Raw genomic sequence first — 21,304 nt, forward strand, 5'->3', positions numbered from 1 at the left:
AGAGGAAAACTGAGATTTAATACGGCCCCCTAAAGGAAAACTAGGTTTGATATGGCTGGATAGAGGTTTTACTAAATTGGCTTTGTAACTCTCTGTTGTTTTGAAAATTCAACTGAAATTCAAGGGTGTTTTAAACAATTATACAGAAGGGGTTTAAAGACGAGTTTCGCGATTTCAGACAGTACCCGAAGGCAACACCAGATTAAATACATTTGTTGTTTTAGTTCGTTTGCTAACTAACACTGTCGTTCTAGAAAATCAAAGAAAAGCGGTTCCGATAATAGATGAGTGGATTGAATTTAAGATTATTCAAAAATCCTACTAAACTACTACCAACAGGTGTTCGTAGAAGGTATTGTGATTTCAGATTGTACCCGAAGGTAACATCCAAACTGGATTAGCTCGATAGACAGGCGGACAGAAAGTCGGGGGCATTTTAAATACTTATTGACATTTATAACAGTCATTCGGTTATGTCAGACGTTCTCTGGAGGCAACACTTTCTTCACAATATAAACGTCCTTTAGAAGCGTGTGCGTGCGCGCGTTAGTGTGTGTCTGCTGTCCACAGAGCACTTGTTGTGGTTTTCCCAAATGTTACGTAAGTGCTCTTTTGTAGTCACACAAAGGGTTTCGCCTGAATGCTTCGTACAAACCCTAACGGTGTGCCCCCTGCAATACAATTAGGCTGACCCCCCTCATCCCGCGGATGTTCTACGTGTGTAAATGTGCGTGCAAATGTATGCTTATTCTAACCACATTCCACACTGTACCCACACGTTTGCAAATACCACTAATGCAGACGCGGACTGATGCAAGACTATGCGACTATTACTACTCCTACTATTATTGTACTTTAGGCAATAATACTTAAGAAACACATATTGTAGTAATGGTGTTATTGGTTGCAGATGTGTTGGGAGGAGCACATACTTTTTAGTTGCTCACTGCCAAAGAGGAAAGCTGCAAGGTTTAATATCGGGTCGATGCCAAGTCAAAATAGCGTAAAGTGGCCATCTCTGCACATAACAAACACAGGGGTGGTCTCATCGATACCAGTATTGATAATTAGATCATTTAAAATTTTCTTATTGGCAATTTAAATGTTATATTAATATATATGCCAACGGCCGCAACAACAATTCGGGCCAAACCGGCACAAAGCCCCTGTCTACATGCTCGCTGTCAAGTCCAACATAAGAAAAAAAAATCCTCCCTCGCTCGTCTGTCTCTCGTCGCATGAGACGCTCTAAAATGAGAAGAAGCATTTTCAGAGTGTAGCTAGCTAGCTAATTACACTTTGCAATTAGTTCGTATTGAGTGGGGGGAGGAGCAACTCACGCTGGACTACAAAAAGTATCACACACCCCCAAAAATTAATGTTTGTCTGTGTGTGCCCTGCAATAAATTGCCAACCAATTTAGCAGCTGATAAAAAAAACTCCCCTGAATTATTTTTACAGGGTCTTCTGAAGCCACACCAGAATTTGGGCAGAGTTTATAGTTTAATACAGAATTGAAACATTAATTTATTTTGTTTTTAGAAACAATAATACACTATGCAAAAAAAGCACCTAATTTTATTTTCATAAAAAAAAACATTTGGCAACAAATGTTTTAAAATATTTGAATGGCGTTTTTTATCAGGCTGAATGTATGTCCTGGAAATAAAAAATATACTAAATTGTGTTTGGAAGTACAGTGACCCTCTCCTTAAATCAGTCTCGATTCATACCAACATCGTTCTTATTATCCCGACCTGGTCTCAAGCTACATACATGTAAACTAATGCCGGAAATACATCCAAAGTATTGAAAAGCTGAACTTCAGTTTGTCAAACGTTCTGAGAAAACACCACACGCAAAATGAACAAAAATGTCGAGTCAACGTTTGAATACATTGAAAGTGGATACAGCTTTTATTGTTGTTCTCATGCAAATGGCAACAAATAAATTTCCTATCGGCCTTTTTCCCACAATAAATCAAACAGGTGTGCCGGGCACGTCTCCCAAAACACGCACGCGCACATTCTTGTCAATAGTGGCGCACTGCCGCCACCTGGTGGTCAAATTGGTCTCTTTCATGTACAGTGTTCATTTGGGTTGGACACGTAAACATGCAAATCAATCAATCAATCAATAATCTGTCGTGAATGAAAATATTATATTTATGTTATATTTTTAGTGTGTTATTATTTATTTCATTCCATGTTTTGTTTTATATTCCATTATATTATCCAATCGCTGGTAACAAGTTTAACACAAATTATATTTCATAGCTCCTTAATTATGACGAATTTATTATCCAATCGAGAGACAGACAATTGCTCAACTTTTTACGATTCTATGATTTCTGCCTGTCCCCAAACGCAACACTCGACCTTCGACGTGCACAACTCCGATATATTTTCTCTCAAGTGGGACCTTGACCGATAACTGAGCCGAGAAACTGTGTTAGAATGTCAATCAAATGCTGGAGGGCCTTGAGTGGTTAAAGCGTCATGGTCATCTTGTCATCGAGATCATTTTGTTTTTACTGGGAAAAAAAAACATTTGTCTGGTTTTAAGTGGAGCTAGACAGATTTTTGCGCCATCCCTATATTCCAGGGTTCTTCAATCGTCTTCCTCGGAGGGGCGCTGCTCTTCCTGTTTTGCATCTCTCTTTGCTGCCACACACCTGATTTAAATGATCAGATAATCAGCGAGGCCTGCAGAAGTATGATCCAGATCCCGATCATTTTAATCAGGTGTGTTGCAACAGGGAGAGATGGAAAACAGGCCGCTCTCGGGGGACAGGATTGAAGACTCCTGCTGTACTTGATGGAAATGGATTTAAAGAAACATAAATAACTTGGAACTCTGAGTTGTTTTGTTGAACAAAGTTCTGATTTGTGATTGTAAATGCAAGCCTCGACGAGGTCACTAGGTAGAAGCTATGACATATTTGTGAAACTGTGATTTCGGACTGTACCTGAAGGAAACACTCAAATAGCTTTAGTATAGGATGACCAATCAACATATTTTACGTGTGTGTTTTGGCTTTTCAAATAATATTTTTTTATTTGTGTGATGTCACCACAGAGGAGTTATTGTCGAGTGCATCCGAACTCGGCGTGAACCCGTCGGCGGTGTCCCAACAAGAACACAAAGAGGAGGAGGAAGAAGAAGATGGAGCGCAGAAGTGGAAGTGAAGCGGAGGACAAAGCAACAGCCAATCAATATGCAAAAGGCACAACAACGCACGCGCACACACGTACACGCACGCCGTGCATAACTGCTGAGGCTCCGTTATGTCACATACCTTCTCTGACAAATTGGTGTCGTAGACATTTTTTTTTTTACTTTGTGGATTATTTCCACCTGTCCTGTTTGTTTCTTTTGAGCACGGTGGCGCTTCAACTTTATCGTACGACATGTACGGTGCACGCACGTGTCGTGGCCTGTTTTGTTTTACTTGGATTATTTCTAGTTGTCCATTTTTTTTTCCTGTCATCTAAGGTGTCAATTGACATGAATAAGTGACGGGAGGTGTGCTTGTCCGAGTGTGTTTTGGATTATTATTATTGTGCTCTGTGGATTATTTGGATCTTTTATTTTTTTCCATCATAGAAAATTTGCGGTTGTTAGGACTATTACAGTATGACATGGTACATGTGTCGTGGTCTTTTTTTTTGTTCAATTTTGTGGATTATATCCACATTCACCGTCACACAGTCTGGCATGCAAGATGGCGGTTGTCGTGAATAAGTGACTGAGTGTGCTTTGGATTTATTTATTTATTATTTCTAGTTGTCTGGGTTATTTCTTGTTGTCATGAATATGTGACTCCCGAGGCTAGCCTGGGACTGAGTGTGCTTTGGAATTATTATGATTTTTTTGATTTTTGTGGATTATTTCTAGTCGTTCACACAACTGATTTCTAAAACGTGGCGATTTAAAAAAAAAAAAAAACAGCATTGAACAATCACAGTCTAGTAATAATATGAGACACTTTTTAGCTGCGCATGGATCAAAAGGCGTAGTGGGATCGTGCCCTTAAATCAGGGGTGTCCGGCTGCGGTCCGCGAGGGCCGGCATCCTGGATGATTTTGATGTTTCCCTCCACCAACACACCTGATTCAAATGATACGCATCGTGATCAAGCTTTTTCAGAGCTCGCTGGTGAGTTGATCATTTTTAATTAGGTGAATTAGAGGAGGGAAACATTGAAAACATGCAGGGTAGCGGCCCTCGAGGACCAGAGCTGGACACACTGGATTTAAATTGTGCTGGGTCACCTTATCCCGGGGAGGCTTAGGGCTGACATTCGCCTCACGATCGCTCCGCTTTCAGCCCAACCAGGACGCGCCGTACCGGCCAACTCATTCATGAATGGGGCCGAAAAAAAAAAAAAAAAGAGCATTTGTGTCTTGTTTTCTTTTTACAGGAGAGGCTGTGGCAGGGGCAGCGACAGCTGTGGGGCGGGGGCAGTGTGCACGTGCGGTTGCCACTCCACGTGCGCGAGCCCGCTGGCGCTTCTTGGCGGCGACAGTTCGAACCCGAGGTCCCGCTCCAGAGGTGACGGCTCGGATGTGAGCGGGACGCGACAGGAATGCCGGGAGGGGGGAAACAACGAGGCGCACGGGAGGGAGAGAGAGCGGCCTCTTATAGGCACACGAGAGGGGTCACGGCCGGGAGAGTTTGAGGGGACAGAGGGACCATTGCTCGGTCCCCAACTGGACCAGCACCATGCGCAACAGCGGCTGAAGTTCTCTCACACGCCAACTTTGCAACACCGGCCCACCTTCAAAAGGTAAGGCCACCTGCAAAACATGCTTGAACTGTAGTTTTTTGCAGTACCTGCACAGATTTAAAAAAGAAAATACCCAAACAGTGTAATATGAATGAAAATTTTGAATAATTAAAATTACATTTTTATAAATTTCTATAATATCCCATTTTTGATATTTACACTCCCTAATAATAATAATAACAACAGATCAACTCTTTCCCTAAATTGGCTAAATTATTTAATATAGGTCTTACTTATTACTCATAATATCTTATTTATATTAATATTAATTTTGACATTAAATAATGAAAATATATTTGTGTGTTCTAATCAATTAGTCTCAAATATTTTCATCTCAAGTATTAACTACTTGATCGCTTTAAAAAAAATCACTCCTCATTCACATGGATAAGAAAACTACAAATACTAATTAATAACAATTGTTATTACACATATATATGTTATTGTTATGATATTTAAAAGCAAATGAATATTTGTTAAAATGTTTCATTTTATTTTCTGTATTGCAGTATTTCAAAACACACGATTAGGATTATTTAGTAATCTTAGTATTTTTATGCTCTCAGTTGTTAAATATTACTGTAATTTTATATTACAATATTTTCTCAATGATCGTATATCATGATTGGTATTATTAAAAAAAAATTTAATAACCTTGAAGAAAATGTACTGAAATGATCACAAAATAAATGTTCAATCCTTTTTTTTTGCTGGTCATATAAAATTATGATTTTCCGCTTCAATTTTCAGTTGCACACTACTGCATACTCTCATGCTCGATAAAATTGCTCTCACACATTTCCGAAACAGTCTCACACAATATCAAAATACAATCTCATTGCATACTGGTATTTTTTCATGTCAAATACTAAAATTATCTCACACACACACTACAGAAATTTTATTTTATTTTCTCGCATTCTTCTGAAAATCTCTCACACACTCAACTGAAACGGCTAACACACAGGTACACACACACGCTATTGAAACGCTCTCACACTCACTACTGAAATGATTTATTTTCGCACATGCCACTGAAGGGCTCTCACACACAACTGAATCAGCGAAAACACTGGTACACACACACACACACTAATGAAATGGTCTCACAGGCTACAGAACTGCTCTCATATACGTCAGGTTCTCACACAAACTGAGATGCCCTCATAAAAATCCCAGAAACACACTCTATTTAATGTTTTCCCCAGATTATACTGAAAAGCTCTCACATGAAGCTGAAACGGATAAAAGGCAGGTACACACAACTACTGAAATGCTCTCACACATACCATCCTGAACTTCTCTTTTATACTGAATTGCTTTCATACAGACTGAAATGCTCTAATGTAATTTCCTTTAACACCCACGACTAAAATAGTTTTTTTACCCGCGCACTAAACTGAAATGCTCTCACATTTACCGGATTGTAGACTCTCACACATTAGTGAAATGCACGTTTCTGTACGGTTGTGTAGCGCAGCTGGCCCGTGGAGTTCCATCACTCCTCCCCGCTGAATACTAACGAGGGCCTTTTGTCGCGCAATCCTCGTTTTCTTTACACGCGCGCGCACACGCACACACACGCACACAAAATTCCCAAGTTTGCTTTCACCCTCGTGCGCAAAAACACATAAACACAAAATCACAAGTTTGCTTACAGTCTCAAACACACACACAAATTCATGTGTAATAGCCTGCCGACACACGCACACGCACCCCCCCCACACACACACACACTGACAGAGATGCTTTTTGTCAATGGCGTCTTTTGTGTCTTTCATGTGTGAGCCAAACAAAGCATTCCTGTGTGGATGGAGGAGGCACAAGAAGGAAAGGAGGGAGAGAGGAAAAGAGGAGAAACGAGAGGGAGAGAGACGACGAGAGCGATGGATGCTGAGCGAGAGAGGGTGGGAGGGAGGTTTGTGAGGTTGGGAGGGAGGAAACGCCGCTTTTGTTCTTCACGGGGCCGAAAAGGAAAAAAAAAAGTTTGGATTAGGGCGTCGGACCAGCAGCATCGCCAAGCGGGCAAGTGCGGCGAGTGGTGGCGTTGCCATGGAGATGGAATACATCCTGCCCAAGAGGTCGCTCACAATATGATTGGACGCGTGTGTGTGCGCGTGTGCGCACTCTTGAATAGTGTCATTGTGAGCGTGAAGCTTTTCAGGGTCTCTCTCGCCCCCCCCCCCCACTCCCCCTCCAAATAAGGTGATGTAATAAAAGCCGATTGGTTATGTCATCGGTTGCCGGGCGGCCTCCGGGGAGGCCAAAGTCGCTTTTTACCTCCCGTCCATTCACACAACTCATGTAATGTCTCTCTGTTCAAACAATGACACGCAACACACACAATAACGCAACTAATATGAACACGTTTGCCCATTTTTTTTTTTTTTTTTTATAGCGCTTCAGGTTTTTGAGATACACACTTAACTCTTCAAACATCACAAAACGTTACTTTCAAAGAGTCGGACCTTTCCGCTCCAATGGCAATTTATGTGGCCGCAAGCCTGTGGTTGGGCACCACTGGCGCAAGTGATGAAAAGTGGCGAGATGACGACTTTCCGGTTGCAAGTTTCCGCGCAAAGCAACACTCGGCGCTTTTCCTATCAAACTCTTCCAGTCGTCTCTGGTTTCCAGACAGAGATGGCTCTCCGTCTTTGTGCCCTGAATGCCGACGAGCGGCAGCAGACAAGAAGCTTCACTGTTTTCATGCGTGGTGATGCACTTGGTCGGTCTTTGAACGCACGGCAGCTTCCCTTTCTCTTCCGTCTCCTCTTTTTTTTTTTTTGTCCATCGTGGCCTCCCCGTCGGGATGGGCGAGCGGTCGGACCAAAGTGAGCGTGTCTAATGGCTGCAGTACAGTCGAGCGTTTGTTCGCCTCTGCGTGGGGAAGCTATGCTTGGCAACGTTAGCATAAGACCATAAAACTAACAGCTCCAGAAAAAAAAACGGACAACTTTGTGATGTCAAGCAAGGGAGAGTGGCGACCAATCAGCCCCACCGCACGTTGCGCCGCTCCAATTAAAAATAATAATAATAATGATAAAAATCTGCTCTTAATGACGGTTTCACTTTCACTCCATGAAATATGGCAGGCATGTCTATTTTAATCGACCCACCCAAAAAGTTGAAAAAAAAAATGAAATTTGACAGGCATGCCTCCTGAGTAGACCCACCAAAATGTCTCAAGAAGTCATGCTTTAAAAGACACAGCAAGTCTCCTGTTTTGGTTTGAAATGGACATTTTTTTGTGTTCCTTCATAGAAAAAGTTGATCAACTCAGTTTCACTCACCTTCAAGCAATTCCGCAGGCATGTCTATCAAGAGTTGCCCCACAAAAAAAAAAAAAGTCTGCTGCAATGCTGTAAAATGCACAAAAGTCTCCCATTTGACTTTAAAACGCAGCCAAATTCTTTAGCATGATCTTTTTGTCTCGTTTACGTGCTTCAATTTTGAGGACGATCACACAAACTCTCAGGAGTTTTTCGATGACGATGGAACTGAGCCGAAAATAGCCGTTGTTAAATCTCATGTTGCAAAGTGGAACTGGCTTTGGAGGCTGATTTTTGTTTTTTTGACATGAAATTAGTTCTAACCTTTTGTTTCGTGATTCTTGGCATGTCATCAAACGGCACGTCCGACTTCCATTTAAAACGCAAATTGGGGTCAAGGATATTGTAGATTTAAATTGGAAGGAATGTGGGATTGGTGTTTGTAGAATGAAGAGGAAATAACCTGATAAAACACACCCAGAAAATATAAAAAAAAAAAATATTGAGAAAAATCAACTCATGTGAAAACCGCGAGCATGCTGTATTTGGCCCCAAAATACAAACTCATCAGACTTGTTGACATGCTGTTTTCTTTCCCCAGATGGCGTCCACCACCCCTCCGTCCTCCCCCCAGAAGGTGTGCCACTCCCAGACGCAGACGGACGTCTTGAAACCCCTGCTGGGTGGCGGCCTCGCCACCGCCGGCGGCACGCTGCGCAAGCGGCGGCGCGTTCTGTCCAAAGATGGCCGCAGCAACATCCGCATCGAGCACGTGAGCGGCCGCGGCTCTTTGTACATGCGAGACCTGTGGACCACCTTTGTGGACATGCAGTGGCGCTATAAGTTCTTCCTGTTCACTGCCACCTTTGCCGGGACCTGGTTCCTGTTCGGGGTGCTGTGGTACCTGCTGGCGCTGGTGCACGGAGACCTGCTCGGTAAGGAGGCGCGACCGGGACAAAATCGGGGCGGTTTAAAATTGAAAACTAGCGAAATAAATTGACAAAAAGAATTGAGTGTGAATACATTGAAATGAATATCATTCATAATAGAATAATAAGCAATTGAAATATATTTAAAAAAAAAAAAAACTTTAAGATGTATAGTACGGTATGATTGGCTACCAGCCAATCGCAGTGCATATACTGAGAAAAGCTTTATTTTAATATCAGTTGCCTTAAGTTGCCACAAGAGGGCCACTGTTAAGGCCCGATACCTGGTATCGGTTCTCGCCAAGCCCTAATATATAGTTGTAGTTTTATTATAAAATAATAGAAAAAAAATAATGTCGATGTAAAAAAAAATCTCTATTTTACAGGAATAATCACATTTTTGCAAGAAAAAAGTCACAAAGTTGTGACAAAATAATGGTATTTTTTGTAAAGGCTCGACCAAGAATATATTTATATCTTTAAGTGTACATTTTTTACTTGTCTCGTTGTATTCTCCATGAGAAAAAGTCATTCTTCCATGAAAATAAATAAATAAATTGGAATTTACTAAGAATTAAATCTTGTTTTTTTTGTTGTTGTTTTTTTTAAAGAAGCATCACATTATAAAGAGTTTTCGTGGACATTTTCTTTGGTAAAATTAACCTATTATACTACTATATTATTACATAAAAAAATCGTAATAAATAATTAAGTTGTATTATTAAGCCCTAACCTGTTTTTAGGAAAACTCATGCTTGATATTTTCATTAAAAAAAAAAGTGGAGAATTTTTTTTTTTTCATGGAAAAGTAGTAATCTCATCACCAAATGACATTTATGTGACCAACAAAATCACAATATTACAGTCATAATTTTAAAAAGTTAAAGTTATCATCATTGGAAGAAAAAAAAAATAGTTTCTACTGACCCCTCTCCACCCAAAAAAGAAAATAAACAAAAAACTCAAATTGTGGTTGCAGAGTTCGAGCCTCCGTCCAACCACACTCCATGCGTGATGCAGATGCAGACGCTGACGGGCGCCTTCCTCTTCTCGCTGGAGTCGCAGACCACCATCGGTTACGGTTTCCGCTGCATCACCGAGGAGTGTCCCGTCGCCATCGTCCTGCTCATCATCCAGCTGCTCATCACCACACTCATGGAGATCTTCATCACTGGAACCTTCCTGGCCAAGGTGAATGCTTTGGCCTAGAAAATTAGTGTCTTTAAAACCAGATTGGTTTTCCAAAATTGGTTGACATATTTTTAAAAATAATATAAATTCCAAAAAGTATGACAAAACAAAAATGTGAATTTCTTGAAATTACAATTTGAATGAAAAAGCAGCATTATTCTCCTAAACGGATTTTTCCGAAGACTACGACTTCCTCACAAACTATGGCAGTCTAAAATCAAAATACAACTTTGGTTTCAGAATATTATTGCACTTTCTTAAATTTATTATGAAAATTTTGACTTGAAAAAGAATTGCAAGTATCTTTTAAGATTGTCTTTTTAAATGGAAAAAATAAAATGTATCTTCTGAAAAGAACTCACAAAATTGCAACAATTGTAGTTGTTTTGTGCAAAAAAACGTGAGCTCGCCAGTATTTGTTGACGGCGTGTCAAGAACACAGCATGACTGCCGCGTGATGTGTTGGGTCGCAGGTGGCGCGACCAAAGAAGCGAGGCGAGACGGTCAAGTTCAGCCAGCACGCCGTCGTGTCAAGCCAGGAGGGACGCCCGTGCCTCATGATCAGAGTGGCCAACATGCGCAAGAGCCTCCTGCTGGGCTGTCAGGTGAGTGGCCGCCTGGCTTGTCTTCTTTTTCACTTCACCAGCGTACCTCAACCAAACAGACTTTATTTATAAAGTCTGATCCGTTGCCTTCTGTGAGTGCAAGGAAAGTCAAAGGCTGGCATGTGAGTGACGGTGAGCGTCGGGCGTGTGTCCATGCAGGTGACGGGTAAGCTGCTCCAGTCGTCTCTGACCAAGGAGGGCGAGACGGTTCGCCTGGACCAGAGGAACGTGACCTTCCAGGTGGACACGTCCAGCGACAGCCCCTTCCTCATCTTGCCGCTCACCTTCTATCACGTCATCGACGACGACAGCCCCCTCAGGGCCTGGGCGGCCAAGGGTGCGGCCCGCATTCTCCTTCTCATAAATCGAATTCTTTTACGCTGACAAAAAGAAAACATTTTCAATACTAAATGCAACTCTTAGTCCAACTTTCTTTCTCACTGAAATGCAGTTTTAACTTTTTTAAATACAAATATATCATGGTTTCGTTAAAAAAAAAATCCTTAAAAGACTTACTTTTTCTTTCAGAAATGTGAAAAAAAAACTAAATTATTTTCTCTTGTGAAAAAAATTATGTAGTTTAAATAAAAAAAGATCACACTTAAATAGTCTCATTTCCATTTAATGTACTCATATTTTAGGTGTTTTTTTCATTCAAGAAAATAATAACAGTACATTTTTATTTCTTTCATTTAAAAAAAAAAACTAAATCTTTGGGTGAAAAGTTTTTGGGGAATAAAAAAAAAATCTGTTACATTTATTTGATGTCTTAGTTTATTGATCTTAGGGGATTTTTTTTTATTTTATCCAGTTGATTTAAAAAAAAAAAAAAGAATTGCATGAGTTAAAATCCATTTTTTTTTTTTTTACAAAAAATACCATTACAAAAATATAGTTGTTTTTGTTTGTCGTATTTTTGTAAAAAATGTTTTTTAAAATACACAAATGAAGGCTTTGAAGAGAGCATTTTGAACCCTTTTGTTAAAAATTGTTGGACTAAAGTGAAGTTCTATTTTGAAAACAATCGTAGTATTTTGAACATTTTTGTGTTTTTTTTTTTTTTTTTTTAAGGGAAAGACAAAAATCACATTTTAAAATAGTCTTTTATTAAGCATTCTGTGCGATTGTTTTTTTTTTTTTTAAATTGGGAAAAAGTCTTTAATCCTAAACCCTTGAGTCTTTTCCATTCCCATCCAGGCGGCGGCTGGACTGATCCGGAATTGGCCGACTTTGAGCTGCTGGTCATCCTGAGCGCGACAGTGGAACCCACGTCGGCCACCTGCCAGGTTCGCACGTCCTACCTTCCCGACGAGATCCTGTGGGGCTACGAGTTCCCACCCGTGGTGTCCCTGTCGCCATCGGGCAAATACGTGGCCGACTTCGCCTTTTTCGACAAGGTGGCCAAGAGCAAGGCGATGCCCGTCTTCAAGCCGTCGGGTGGCCAGCGACACGGCTACCAGAGCAACGGCGGAGGCAAACTCGCCGACGCCTCCGACCCGGAAAAGATCCGCCTGGAGCAAAGCTATCGGGAGGACCGAGGTCGTGTCAGCGTTCGTATCAGCAACGTGTGAAAACTTCATACGGAGATTGTCTGTGGACTCACAGAACCTGCAAAGAAACTCTGCAAAATTAAATTGCACAGAAAAATCAAGTGGTGAGTGGTGACAGAGAGGAAAGAACAATGATGACAAATGAATTTTGCCACTGTAAATGTCTCAATATTTTTGTCTGAAAGCCACATTTTAGGTGTGCCAATCCCTTTTAGGTGTCCTAACACTTGTCCTTATATACAATGAATGGCCTTTCGGGGAGGATTTACAGCGCCCTCTTGTGGCTTTCATATGCACTTTTTTTTAATTCGGTAGTTTTGCTCGACGAGCGAGCGTTGCGTTTGTGCCTTTCCACAAGTGACGTATGATTGGCCTAAAATTGCCTCATAGCGCCACCTGTCTGTAGACTTTGCAAATACCTTTTAATATGTACAGAGAAGGAATAGTAAGGTCACACGGAAAAAAAGGATAAATACTAAGTGAATATACCAATCCTACAAGAATAATTTTTTTTTTTTGGGGGGGCACTGAAAAAATCTAATTACGTTTGAGAACAAAAGTATTAATATTATACGAATAAAGTTATTCTGAGGGGGGGTTGACTTAGATTAAATATAGTCTGATTTTTCTTTCAATATAATTGATTTTTATTGTAGAAGAATAAGTTTGTATTTACGGGGAGCAGTAATCATGAGAATAAAGCTTTATATTTTTAGCTACAAGTCTGAAATTTATGTTTAAAAAGTAAGAAGTTAAAAAAATATTTTATTCAAATCTTAGTACAATAAAGTTGTATTTTTGAGAATTATTTTGAATTTTTACATTTAAAATAATCAAATTCTTACAAGAATAGAATTTTATATTTTTGGAGATGTTTTATGAAAAAAAAATATCCCTTTTTTTTCTTGGACAAAAGAAATATATTTTTCACAAAAAGTTAAAATATTGAAAAAAAAAGTTTCGTTATATTCTTATCATTTTTTTCAAGAATACAGCAATGCCTTACGTTGTTCTGTGACAATGCTCGTTTCTCAAAAGACTCTTATTGCAAATCATCTTTTCCGGTAGAAATGAATGCAAATGCAAGTAATCAGTCCAACCCCCCCCCTAAAAAAAACACCAAAATCCATTTTGAAGTTGAAGTATTTGTTTTCACTCCAAAAAAAAAAAAAAAAATCCATGCATTGGAAGAAAAATAACAGATAAAAGTCCGACGAAAAAAGCAAGTTTTCTCTTAATAAAAAGTACAAACAATGCTTTAATTCCCTAAGAACAACCTGTCAAAATGTGACTTTTCCCAAAAATAACAAAAACAACAACACAACCTTATTCTTCTCTGCAACTTTATTCTCATCTTCTGAAAGTGACCTTTCTTTTCAGTGCGGCCTTAACACTCCTTTGTATTTTTGTATCCTGAAGAGGGCATATTTTTTTAATGTTTGGTGTGTACATATTTGACATTAGTTTTTTTTTTCCGTATGTCAGGGATGTTATATGTGAGGAACATTAACATGACCTAACCTGTCATGCTCTGTTTTATGAGTCAATGGTTCGTTTGTCTGGTCCTTATCAGGAAATGTGCTGGCCGCCTTCAGTGGAAAATTCAAATATTGACTATTGAGAGAGTGCTTGGAAACGACACCACAAAACCTATTTAAGTAAACTGAAACACACACACACACACACACCCCCACACACACACCCACCCCACTTCCTCCCAACACCTGTCCCTGGTTTCCTCTCTGTGTACATGCGTGTTCTCAGTCTCAGTTGGTTGCACGTGGAAAATATGGGGCGAAAATGCACTTTTGGAGATGATATGCCTGTCGTCATGGAAACAATGTGCATTCACTTACATTCACTGGCCACAAAATTAGCATTGAGGTCAAAGTTTTCTTGCCGGCGCCACCTCAGAATTTTTATGATTTTGAAAATTCAAATTTCGAAGCCATTTTGACCGAGCAACTTGGAATATAACAACAAAAGGCTCAAGAAGCCTGAAAAGACAGGATCTATTTTGGTTTCACGACGCCATTTTGACCATTTGCAGGACTTTTTGAAACGTCAACTTCATCAAGAGATTTTGTCCACTTTCCTCCAAATTTGGACAGCATACGACGCCATTTTGCCAAAGGTTTAAATTTTCCTTGCTGCATGTTGCGAGCACACGGTGGCGAACTCGACTCGCCATGAAACACGAAGCTTCGGTGATAGCGCGACATTTTGGAAAATTCAGCCCCGAATTTAGTTTTCATGAGGAGCGTGAAATTTAATAGCAACAGCTGTCAGGAGGAGACCAACTAAAAAGTATCAAGGAGTCGACACGGGACGTCTGCTGTTTTGATTGAAGCGTCATCTTCCCAATTTTTCTTGGAGCAAGTGAACGCCTCATTAGGATTTTGTCCAATTGCTCCCTGATTTGGACGAATGGATGATGCAAACCTCTTGTCGCTCATAAATTGGCCGGTGAGTGCCAGCTGCTCGTCACATTGCATTCATTGAGGATGTCTAATGTTCAGTTTGCACAAAATGTTTTTTGTTTTTTTTTAAAGAAAAACTACTGATATTTTGTTTTGAGTGCAAACTCTGCTGATGTGTACTGTAAATACTCTCAGACAAAAAGTCACACGTAACTAATTTAAATACTGGTTAAACCAATGTTGATACCATTTGTGAATAAAAAGTTGTTGTCATGCGCTTTGGCAGTTTCTGCTATGTGTCATGTAGCCGGCGGCATTTCTGGGCTGTCGAATCTGGTTAATCAGTGGGCGGAGTCTTCTTGCTACAACTTGCAACATTCAAAGCATCCGGAATCCGGAGCAAATATTGTCTGATAGGCTTATCAGACGACACGCCTTTTTTGTCATTAACGATGGTCGCGCTTGTCAGGCTGCAAGAAAATACTTTTCCGTGTCTTGAGACGTCCCATCGATCGTCTTTATTTTACATGTCACACGATGCGGAAAGACGTTTTAAATTTCTGACATGCCAGACTTTCGCTGTGGTGAAAATTTGGAGAATTTCGCCCGCAAATTTCAATTTCCCTTTGAAACATGACATATTGGCAGCATCTTCCAACAAAAAAAAAATATTTTCGGCCACATCAGTAATCAAGTACTATTACTTTAATATTGCGGCACTTTGATTACATTACGAACTACATTTTTTAACGTGTAAAATCAAGTTTTTGCGTCTTCTTCAAAGTTTCAGTGACCACCGTGAGAACAAGTACCTCCTGTTGAATGTATGTACTGTAACGAATTGGGTTATCTGTTCTTTCTGTTCTTGGGTTTACGTGTTTTTTTTGTAGTTGTGCTGTTTCCAATTTTTTATGAATGCATCACGTGAGAGGGGAGATGAGCGGAAGAGCGAGAAATCCGTCGAGCAGATGACGGTCCCTCCCCGAAACCCCCCTCCACACACACACAAACACACGCACACGCACGCACACGCACACACACGCAGACGAACTCAGTGAGTGAACGACTGGCATGGCGCTGCTCGCATTTGTATTAGTGACTTTGCTGCAAACATACAAAACAAAAGGTAAAACGCATTACTTTTTTTTTTTGGTTGGTTCTTTTAGAATTTCCGTAAATGCCAAGTGGGGGAGGTGAATCACGCGTTTATTGCAATATCTGTGAGACGAGGAAAATGAAAAGTTTGGATGGTCAGACAATTGACGATATGCTCGAAAAGTAATTGAAATATCAACGACGTCGTAAAAGTTTCAGTCAAGTAGTCCGAAAAGTCATGGTATGACATTTGTTTTTAACATTTTTGAATGTTACGAGAATACAGTTACTTTTAAACTAAATGTTTTCCCCCATTTGATTAATGTGGGAAGAAGAGGCTTGTTTTATATATACGAAAATAATTCATTTGAAAAAAGTTAAAAAATCGTCCATGTTTAAAAAGCCATGTCCCCTTTAAATCGAGGTTAGAAAAAAAAAAGGTCTATAAAAGGAAAGAGGAAGTCAGTTTCTTGATAAAGGGGATGTTGTTAGGTCCCGTTAACGTCTTTTCATGCATTACTAGAACTCCCCTAAAGTGCAGCACGAGGTTTATTCAGTTTGATAGCATCTGCATGCAAATTAAGGTAACAGCCAAACCAGATAAGCAAATGACTTCCTGGGTGAGTTTCTCGAGTCATTTCATTAATATTTGTGCTTTTGGCCACATAAGCCAACGTCATTGAATTCTTATCTTTTTTTTTTTTTAACTTGAAACGTTTTTTACAAATAATTACAATGTATTCTCATTAATAAATACTTTTTTTATGCAATACGACGTTATTTATATAGCGCATTTCACAACAGCTGGAGCTGCAACAAAGCGCTTTCCATGTGGTGTAATATTAAGACGTTTTAATGCTTTATTCTCGCAATGTGTATTTTCTTAATTTGAAAAAGCAGCTTTTTGGGGAAAAAAATGTAATATGGCTTATTTGAATAAAAATTAGGGGTGTCAAAATTAAAGTGTAATCTTAATATTAAATTTGAAAGCGTTTCTTTAAAGTAGATTTTTTTTCCCCTTAAAATAATTTTACAGTATACAATACAATAAAAACTTTTACTTTTTAAAAAGATTAATGCTAGATATTGAAAAAAAAAAAACAATCTTACAAGAATTAACAAAATAAAAAACACAAATGCATTTTGTCTTGAAAAATAAAAGCCAATTTTGAAATGCAAAGTCTAATTTTTTTCCTCAGGCGCAAAAAAAATAATTTTTCCATTGGAAGATTTTTTTTGAACAAGGTATCAGCCCTGAGCAGCTGAAGTAAGTATGCTCTCGGGCGGACGTAAAATGGCGGTTGGTGTGGTTTAAAAAAGCATCTTAAGGAGACTGCTTTCGCAGGAGTTATTTGATTCTGGTGTTGTTATTTGTGCTTTTTTTTTTAGGGTCTGGAGAAGAGATAACGTTTGTCAAGCTGGGAGCAGTCTTACATTTGGACATGAAAAAACATTTCACTTTTACGCCTCAAAACGACCTCATCTTTTGGAAGGTCAATAAAACTTCGACCATTTTAAGATCAGGCAAAAATAAAACAAACATGTATACATATCCAGACTATGACGGGAGAGTGGAGTTATTGGACGACTTCTCCTTGATGTTAAAAAATGTGCAAGAACCAGACAATGGAGGTTACACGGCAGTATTAAGTGGGAAAGAGATCACCTTGGCTGAATATCAAGTTCACATTCAAGGTATGTCATTGAATGAAATGGTTGTTGATGTCCCGGGTCTATTTGACCCGAAACTTTATTGTGCTAGCTGAAATATAAGGAGAATTAAACATGGAAAATCGCCACAGGAACCTGTAGAGCAGTGCTTCTCAATTACTTTCTGTTTCTGTTGTTAGAAAAATTGCTAATCAGAAATTAAAGTCAAGGAGTGACCCCAGATCATAACTGTTCCTGATATAAGAACAAAACCAGAACCAGATCAATTTGACCTAGAGCGATTATGGCCGTTAATTAGACCTGAACGAAAGTGGGCGGGTCACATTGACCCAGAAACACTATCTCTACACAACATAACTGGAGGGTTGTTTTCCAACCGTATGCTAACGAGGGGACATTTACAGGCACGGTATCTCCCGTCGACATGGAGGTGGCGATATTGTTTGCTGACTCCGACTCGTGTAACTTGATGGTGACCTGCAGGACCAACAAAAGTCACGTCAACGCCACCTTTGGATGCCGGCATGATAACTGCACTCAGGATGGAGGCGAGCTGCCGGACGGAGATTGGCGTTTTGGGGCCTTCGTCTTCAATTCATCTATCGTGTGCGAGCACAGCAACCGGGTTAGCAAGAGCCAGGAGGTAAAGGCGCTTCAACAAGTCTGCCGTCAACGTGGCGGTGAGTATGCGCTATACCCGGAATCGAGTGGGCTGGCTCTGTAGTTCAGAACCCGGCAAAGGTAGGATATGTACTGCTAACTGCTTTCATGAAGCGATCCTGGTGCAGCAGAGCCAGAACAGTACAAAACTCAGTGAAGATGTACTTTAACACAGTGATCCGGTGGTGCGTAGGAAAACCAGGCTTAAAGTTGATTTTATTTTTTTCCACAGAAATCTCAATAGCTATTTGGATCATCATAACAGCAGTAGTATTTCTTGGTCTTGGTCTTATCATCGCATTCGTTTTAAGAAGTAAGTTTGCCTCATTGTTGCTCCATTCAAGTCCCAAAGGTGATAGTAGTTTGAAAGGGTTAAAGACTACCATTGCTTACCCAAAACCTAATCCTACCCAAGGTCCCCTTTACAATAACTCTCTTAATGTACAATACAACTTCATTTCTATAGCCCATTTCACAACAGCTGGAGCGTTCCATATGGTGTAATATAAATTAGCGGGAAATTAGAACACAAATATTTCGACTGGTGGGCACGTTGGCCTCGCAGCGTGGAGGTCATGGGTTCGATTCCAGCTCCGGCCTTCCTGTGTGGAGTTTGCGTGTTCTCCCCGTGCTTCCGGGTACTCCGGTTTTCTCCCACATTCTAAAAACATACAAGGCTAAATTGTCCCTAGGTATAGTGTGAACGCAGATGGTTGTCCGTCTATGTGTGCCCTGCGATTGGCTGGCAACCAGTTCAGGGTGTGCCCGGCCTACTGCCCGTTGACAGCTGGGCTAGGCTCCAGCTGTCAAGATAATGGATGGATAGCAAACTAAACACAGGAATCGATCCCATGAACTCTGCACTGTGAGGCCATCGTGCTGACCAATCGTCCACCGTGCTGCCCACCACCATGTAACCTAAATCTTAATCTCCTCCTCATACCTTCCTGAAGCCTTCCAACCTGAGTACGAATACAGCCCCCGTCACCCCATCTGCCTTGCCTTGCCTTACGCGACACGAACTCAAGTCCAATTTAGCACAGATGTATATCCAAACCCTTATACCTCATCCTGATTGGTTTTTGGTCAAACAACGGAGGGGACGCCGCCGTTTATTGATTAGCTATAATCTGTGGATCATGTTCTTCTTGCAAAACTCAGTGACTTGTGCATATATCCTACAGGAAGACGAAGACCGGCCACCGGGCAACATGAAGCACCTATTGTAAGTCCTCAAATCCTACAATCTGCCTTACGACAGAAACCAAATTCAAGGTAAACATTTTTATTTCGACATACTAGCAGATCAACCCGGAAGAAAATTTCTATCATAACGCTGATCCAGACTCCGGTGCCTACTCATTGGTGGGACACCAAACGGGACCGAGCGAGACCATGTACGCTCAAGTAGTCAGACCTCCAAAACCTCCTGAGATGCTGGGCCCGGCACAATAATAACCCGGTAATGGAATTGTAACGACGCCCAACTTTGTTTATACATTTAATTTTCTTGTCTGTAGATTTCAGTAATTTGGTTATTCGCAAACATTGAATCGCGGCAGCTAGACTCTTTGTGGTTGTTGGGAATATTTCACCTGGAATGCAAAAGACGACTTCTTCCGTTATTTTACTTGCAAATCTGGAGTCGCCCTATTTAGTATTTTATTCTTCGATGTGTGACTGCTTCGCTGTGATAAGAAAAGCATCAGACTCCTTGAGATCTAATTTTCAAAATTTGTACTACCTCATAAAAAAAAAACAACAACAACTCAATACCGCAGCACTTGTACGATACCCAAAGTTGAAAAATAAATTGGATCTATATAACTTAGGAGTTTAAGTAGCTTGGGATCTTGTTCACGAGTGAGGGGAGGATGGACCGTGAGATCGACAAGCGGATAGGTGCAGAGTCTGCAGTGATGCGGACTCTGTATCGTTCCATCGTGGTGAAGGGGAGCTGAGCGGGAAGGAAAAGCTCTCAATCTACGTTCCCACCATCACCTTTGGTCACAAGCTATAGGTCATGACCGAAAGAACAAGATCCCGGATACAAGCGGCTGAGTTTCCTCGGCAGGGTGTCCAGGCTCTAAGGTGAAAAGTTCGGTCATTCGGGAGGGGCTCAGAGTCGAGTCGCTGCTCCTCCTTATTGAGAGGAACCAGGTGGCTCGCGGATCTTGTCAGGATGTCACCTGGACGTCTCCCTGATGAGGTGTTCCGGGCATATCCCACTGGGAGGCGGCACAGAGGACGATCAAGGACACGCTGGAGGGACGATGTCTCCCGGCTGGTTTAGGAACGCTTCGGGATCCCCCAGGAAAAGCTGGATGAAGTGGCTGGGGTGAGGGAGAATGGAAGTCTAACACGCCGCCAAGTTTCTTTAAATGGCTGAACGATATGATGTCTTGCCTATCTTGAAGAGATTCGGTTTGGGCTGTCGGACACTCACGATACATTTGGAAAAATTTGGGGAACATTTATTGATTATATCATGCAGAAGCGGACACAACCTGTAACCTCTGCGGACTGATTTGTGAACTTTGCTCATCTCATTTTGGACATTGGACTTTTCCTGTTTTTTACTTTGTGGACTTTACATATTAAGATGTTTACGTGAATATGTTCTCACGCTGGCGGGGTTTGTTTTTGTTTATATAAAATCAGATTTAAAAAAAAAAAAAAAGACGAATGTTGCTTGAGTTCTTCAATTCTTCTTGTTGACAGCCACGCTCTCACGCGGTGTAAACGCCATCGGTTTTGCTATCCGTTTTTTTGGGGACTTTTTTTTTCTGGAATTCAGCTTTGGGTATAAAAAGTGTGAAAATGTTTGTGGAAACAAAACAGGGATGCAAGCTGTTTATGTCAACTCAAAAAGTGTGGCCTTGGTTTAACTTCTTTGGCTTGAATGATTATTTATTTATTAATTTATTTTACAAATTTCTTGTTTGTGGTTGTGGGGATGAAACAATTGAGGGCCAGTGATGTTTTCCTTAATTCTAACGTGCGGGCGCTTTGATGATGCGTCAGTTCGCTTTTGACACAGGACGTCATTGTGATGTAATGGCACGAGCCAATCCCCACCGCCCACCCACACCCACCCCCGCCCAGCCTCTTTGCTGCATGTCATT

The 21,304-nt window shown here is 40.6% G+C and overlaps 2 protein-coding genes across 5 annotated transcripts; both read left to right on the forward strand.

The window, feature by feature from the left end:
- Nucleotides 1-212: 212 nt before the first annotated feature.
- On the forward strand, nt 213-15,026 carry LOC148326256 (ATP-sensitive inward rectifier potassium channel 10-like). The gene is made up of 8 exons (XM_088311862.1): nt 213-352; nt 3,079-3,226; nt 4,424-4,789; nt 8,660-8,993; nt 9,967-10,178; nt 10,652-10,783; nt 10,943-11,120; nt 11,981-15,026. Exons 4-8 carry the CDS (start codon nt 8,660-8,662, stop codon nt 12,352-12,354), a joined length of 1,230 nt encoding a protein of 409 aa, XP_088167988.1. The 5' UTR covers nt 213-352; nt 3,079-3,226; nt 4,424-4,789; the 3' UTR covers nt 12,355-15,026.
- On the forward strand, nt 14,654-21,276 carry LOC148326257 (uncharacterized). Of its 4 annotated transcripts, none has more exons than XM_088311867.1 (6): nt 14,654-14,799; nt 17,238-17,543; nt 17,924-18,199; nt 18,412-18,492; nt 19,364-19,404; nt 19,482-21,276. In XM_088311867.1, exons 2-6 carry the CDS (start codon nt 17,291-17,293, stop codon nt 19,632-19,634), a joined length of 804 nt encoding a protein of 267 aa, XP_088167993.1. In that variant the 5' UTR covers nt 14,654-14,799; nt 17,238-17,290; the 3' UTR covers nt 19,635-21,276. The 4 variants fall into 4 exon arrangements, with proteins under 4 accessions (XP_088167993.1, XP_088167990.1, XP_088167989.1 ...); XM_088311864.1 differs by lacking the exon at nt 14,654-14,799 and adding an exon at nt 15,183-15,879 and having other exon boundaries at nt 19,485-21,276; XM_088311863.1 differs by lacking the exon at nt 14,654-14,799 and adding an exon at nt 15,183-15,879 and having other exon boundaries at nt 19,482-21,273.
- Nucleotides 21,277-21,304: the final 28 nt, after the last annotated feature.

Source organism: Idiotropiscis lumnitzeri, chromosome 12 (assembly GCF_059441095.1).
Source record: "Idiotropiscis lumnitzeri isolate Australia: NSW breed Sydney's pygmy pipehorse chromosome 12, RoL_Ilum_1.0, whole genome shotgun sequence".
Taxonomy (NCBI): domain Eukaryota; kingdom Metazoa; phylum Chordata; class Actinopteri; order Syngnathiformes; family Syngnathidae; genus Idiotropiscis; species Idiotropiscis lumnitzeri.

Excerpts from the sequence above, each read along its gene's own strand:
- LOC148326257 (XM_088311863.1), top strand. The coding sequence starts at position 15,825 with ATGGCGCTGCTCGCATTTGTATTAGTGACTTTGCTGCAAACATACAAA. Across the intron at positions 15,880-17,237 it reads GCAAACATACAAAACAAAAG|GGTCTGGAGAAGAGATAACG; the intron begins GTAAAACGCATT and ends TTTTTTTTTTAG. Across the intron at positions 19,405-19,481 it reads GGCAACATGAAGCACCTATT|CAGATCAACCCGGAAGAAAA; the intron begins GTAAGTCCTCAA and ends TCGACATACTAG.
- LOC148326256 (XM_088311862.1), top strand. The coding sequence starts at position 8,660 with ATGGCGTCCACCACCCCTCCGTCCTCCCCCCAGAAGGTGTGCCACTCC. Across the intron at positions 8,994-9,966 it reads GGTGCACGGAGACCTGCTCG|AGTTCGAGCCTCCGTCCAAC; the intron begins GTAAGGAGGCGC and ends TTGTGGTTGCAG. Across the intron at positions 11,121-11,980 it reads CAGGGCCTGGGCGGCCAAGG|GCGGCGGCTGGACTGATCCG; the intron begins GTGCGGCCCGCA and ends ATTCCCATCCAG.